A 3,350-nucleotide genomic window follows, 5' to 3' on the forward strand; every position below is an offset into this window, starting at 1 on the left:
CCCAGCTCTGCCAGCCCCAGGAGCAGCGTGCCCCTGGCACTGCCTGACACCCGGCTCCCCCACAGCTCTACACCATCTACCTGATCCGCACCGGCCAGTTTGACAAGGCCCCTGCCACCATCGCCCGGCGCTACTCAGACTTCGAGCAGCTGAACCGCCGCCTGCGCTGCCGCTTCGGCTGTGACATGGCCGGCGTTGCCTTCCCCAGGAAGAGGCTGCGCCGGAACTTCACCGCCGAGACCATTGCCAAGCGGAGCCGAGCCTTCGAGCAGTTCCTGTCCCATTTGCACTCCATCGACGAGATCCGCCGCTCCCCTGAGTTCCTCGAGTTCTTCTTCCTGCCGGACCTGCGGGCCGCGCAGCGCCTCACCTGCACCGGCATGTACCGCGAGGCCCTGGCCACCTGGGCCAACGCCTACCGGCTGCAGGACCGGCTGGGGGTCTGCAGCTCCGGCCGCTTCCTCCTGACATTGGCCGGGCTGGCCGTGTGCCACCAGGAGCTGGACCAGCTCGGCGAGGCCCACAGCTGCTGTGAGCAGGCGCTGCAGCTGCTGGAGGCCCAGGGCAGCCACCCACTGCTGGGGCCCTTCCTGCAGGCCCACATCCACCTGGCCTGGAAGGTGGGCAAGGACAAGCGGCGCTCGGAGGCCCGGCTGCAGGACCTGCGGGAGGCTGGGCTGCCCCTGCAGCAGCAGCCCTCCCTGAAGGAGTGCCTGATCAAGGAGCCTCTGGAGTGAAGCAGTCCGTGCCTCCATGGACAGGAGGGCAGGGGCTGCAGGGGACTCGCACCCATGGTGGCGGGGAGCAGGGCGCTGCCATGAGTGGGGATGTGGCAGGGGGGCAGTGCCACACTCCCATGGCAGCATGGCCCGTGCCTGGAGCTGCCTCCTAAATGCACTTTCTCTGTGGTTAGTCTGTCCAGTGGGACTGGGGGCTCACAGGGGTTCACGGAGGTCCACCACCCACAGTGACGTTGCTGGAGCCACTCCCCCTCTGTGGGGGATCCTGGAATGGCTGGGACTTTAGCTGGGACATACTGGCACCGCACAAGGGAACGGGAAGGCTTCTGGCAGGGTTTGGGGCTCTTGCCGGGAACTTCCCATAAAACTTATATAATAAAAAGGACTTTATTAAATAAAGTCTTGGCAGGAAGAAGACCAAAGTGCTTGCTGTGTCTGTTCCACCCCATGCCCCCAGGGCATCATCAGTGGGAGGCCTCAAGCCTCCACATGGAGGTGGGAGCTGCCTCATCCCATTTCCCTGGCTCCCAGCTGGGCCCAAGCCTGAGCCCAGCCCTGGGGAGGAGCCCAAGGGCAAGCAGAAACAGCAACTGAGGCACCAGGGCACACGAGCAGGGCAGGAGAAGCGAGAAAGGGAAGCAACGTGTGCCACAGCAGCACACGTGGCACAGGTTCCCCTCCTGTGACTCAGCTTGCGGCGGGGGCAGAGCTGGTCCCCCATTACCCCACTGCTGCCTGCCCTTGGGCAAGCACAGTCACAGATCCAAGGGGACAAACTCTAGGGACAGAGTCCAGCTCTTCACCCAACGGCTTTATTTTAAGGTGGCTGGTGGCAGCATGTGGTTACACACTGTGCAGCAGCCAGTTGGTCACACTGATGCTCTGTGGGTCACCGTCTGTCACAGACACCTCTGGCACTTGGACTCCACACTGGGCTGGATCCAGCCCAGTCTCCTTCCTGCTGCTGTCTAGGTCCTGTCTTGATCCCAGGGTCCTTCGCTTGGTACGCTTGAGCCCCAGCTTGTGGGGGCTCCTCAGCTAGAGCTTGCTCTGGTTTGGTCTCTGTTCCACCCTGATGACTCCTTCTTGTGCACAGGTGACAGCCAGGACCCCGTCCCTGCGCCACAGCCGTCCCTGCACCAGGCCCCGGCACCCGCCTGCACAGAGGAGCTGTCAGAGTGCAGCCACCACCCCCAGGATGGGTAGGGTAGGAGAAGTGAGAAGGGGAAGCAACGTGTGCCAGAGTAGCGCCTTCCCCTCCCGCATCCCAGCCTGCTGCAGGGACAGGCTGGCCTTGGCCTTGTGGATCCCCAGGGGACACAGCAAGGACTCACCAGCCCAGGGGCTCTCGCACTCATAGAGCATCCAGTGGTCAGCTCGGAAGGGCGCGTGGAACCACATGGAATGGTCAAGGGACACCATGAACTTGATGTGGTACTGCCGGTGAGGGAGCAGGGCCGTGCCCAGGAAAGCGTAGTCGGAGATGTAGGCGGCCACACAGCAGTGCACCTTCATGTCCGTCTCCCCTGCAGAGCAACCGGCACTGCCCGTCCCGTGGGTGTCCATGGGACACATCTGGGGCACAGAGCTCCACTGCCCCAGGGACAGCTGCTGGCCAAGCACAGCTGAGATTCTTCCAGACCAGCTCCCCTTGCCCCCCAGCACAGCTTAGGGCATCACCTCATGCTCCTCACCCACACCTGCATTGCAGCCTTGAAATGCCCAGGCTTCCCCACAGGCTGGGGTGCAGGCAGCCCCCAAATCACAGCCCTCTCAGCCCATTCTGTCGTGACAGTGCTCCACAGTGTGAGGTGGAGTCTGGGCCCTCAGCCCAGGAGGCACTTGGACCACCTTCCCAGCAGGACCCACCTATGTAGCCTCGTGCTCGCACCCAGAAGAGCTGCTTTGGCTCCTGTGGCTCTGAGCTGAACATATCTGGTGGGTTCACGGGTTTAATATCAATCGGCACATCTTCGGCTTGGATCTTGTTGAGATGTTTCCTGTATCTCTCAGCCAGGTTAGGATTCCTGCAGCCCAGCATGGAGAAACGAGGTTAATGCCAGGCAGGCAGAGGCATGTCCTGCTAGCAGTAGCTCCAGCCCACAGACCCAGGGGCACACAGAGAGGAGGGGCACAGCTCCTGTCCTGTCCTGCCCCTCTGCTCCCCTCCCAGGCACGTTTGGAAACTCCTCAGGCAGCCACCACAATCCTCCTCCGCACCTCCCTCTGTACCAGCCGCAAAGAAGGGCATCCCCAACATGCCCCTTCCTCCCCACTCACTGCAGGAATTTCTGGATGAGCTCCTCCTGTGTCAGCAGCTCCTCGGGGAGCGGCACGGTGGGCATGGTGAACTGGTGCTGCACTGGGCTCCCCTGGGAGAGCTGGAAGGAGGCCTGGCAGGTGAAGATCGGCTTTCCGTGCTGGATGGCCTTCACGGAGCGAACGGAGAAGCTCTTCCCTGTACGAGTCCTCTCCACCTCGTACAGCACCGGCACCTTGGGGTCCCCTGGGACAGCACAGCGACATTCTGCCGCCGGGCCACGGAAGGGACCTGCCCTGCAGGGGCCGAGCCCGGCGGTGCCACCCGCACCCTCCCTGCCGGGATGGGGC

The 3,350-nt window shown here is 63.0% G+C and overlaps 2 protein-coding genes across 2 annotated transcripts; one reads left to right on the forward strand and one right to left on the reverse strand.

Annotated features, from left to right (window-relative positions):
- Positions 1–59: 59 nt before the first annotated feature.
- SNX21 (sorting nexin family member 21) lies at positions 60–1,157 on the forward strand (the record flags this gene model as incomplete). The annotated part of the gene is made up of 1 exon (XM_029960419.1): positions 60–1,157. A coding segment is annotated over one exon (678 nt), but the record flags the coding sequence as incomplete, so codon positions are not given.
- A 373-nt stretch (positions 1,158–1,530) lies between these two features.
- ACOT8 (acyl-CoA thioesterase 8) lies at positions 1,531–3,331 on the reverse strand (the record flags this gene model as incomplete). The annotated part of the gene is made up of 4 exons (XM_029960420.1): positions 1,531–1,897; positions 2,075–2,266; positions 2,610–2,767; positions 3,021–3,331. Coding segments are annotated over 4 exons (780 nt in total), but the record flags the coding sequence as incomplete, so codon positions are not given.
- Between the last annotated feature and the right edge of the window lie 19 nt (positions 3,332–3,350).

This window comes from Manacus vitellinus, unplaced genomic scaffold (genome assembly GCF_001715985.3).
Source record: "Manacus vitellinus isolate BGI_N305 unplaced genomic scaffold, ASM171598v3 scaffold_26_pilon, whole genome shotgun sequence".
NCBI lineage: Eukaryota > Metazoa > Chordata > Aves > Passeriformes > Pipridae > Manacus > Manacus vitellinus.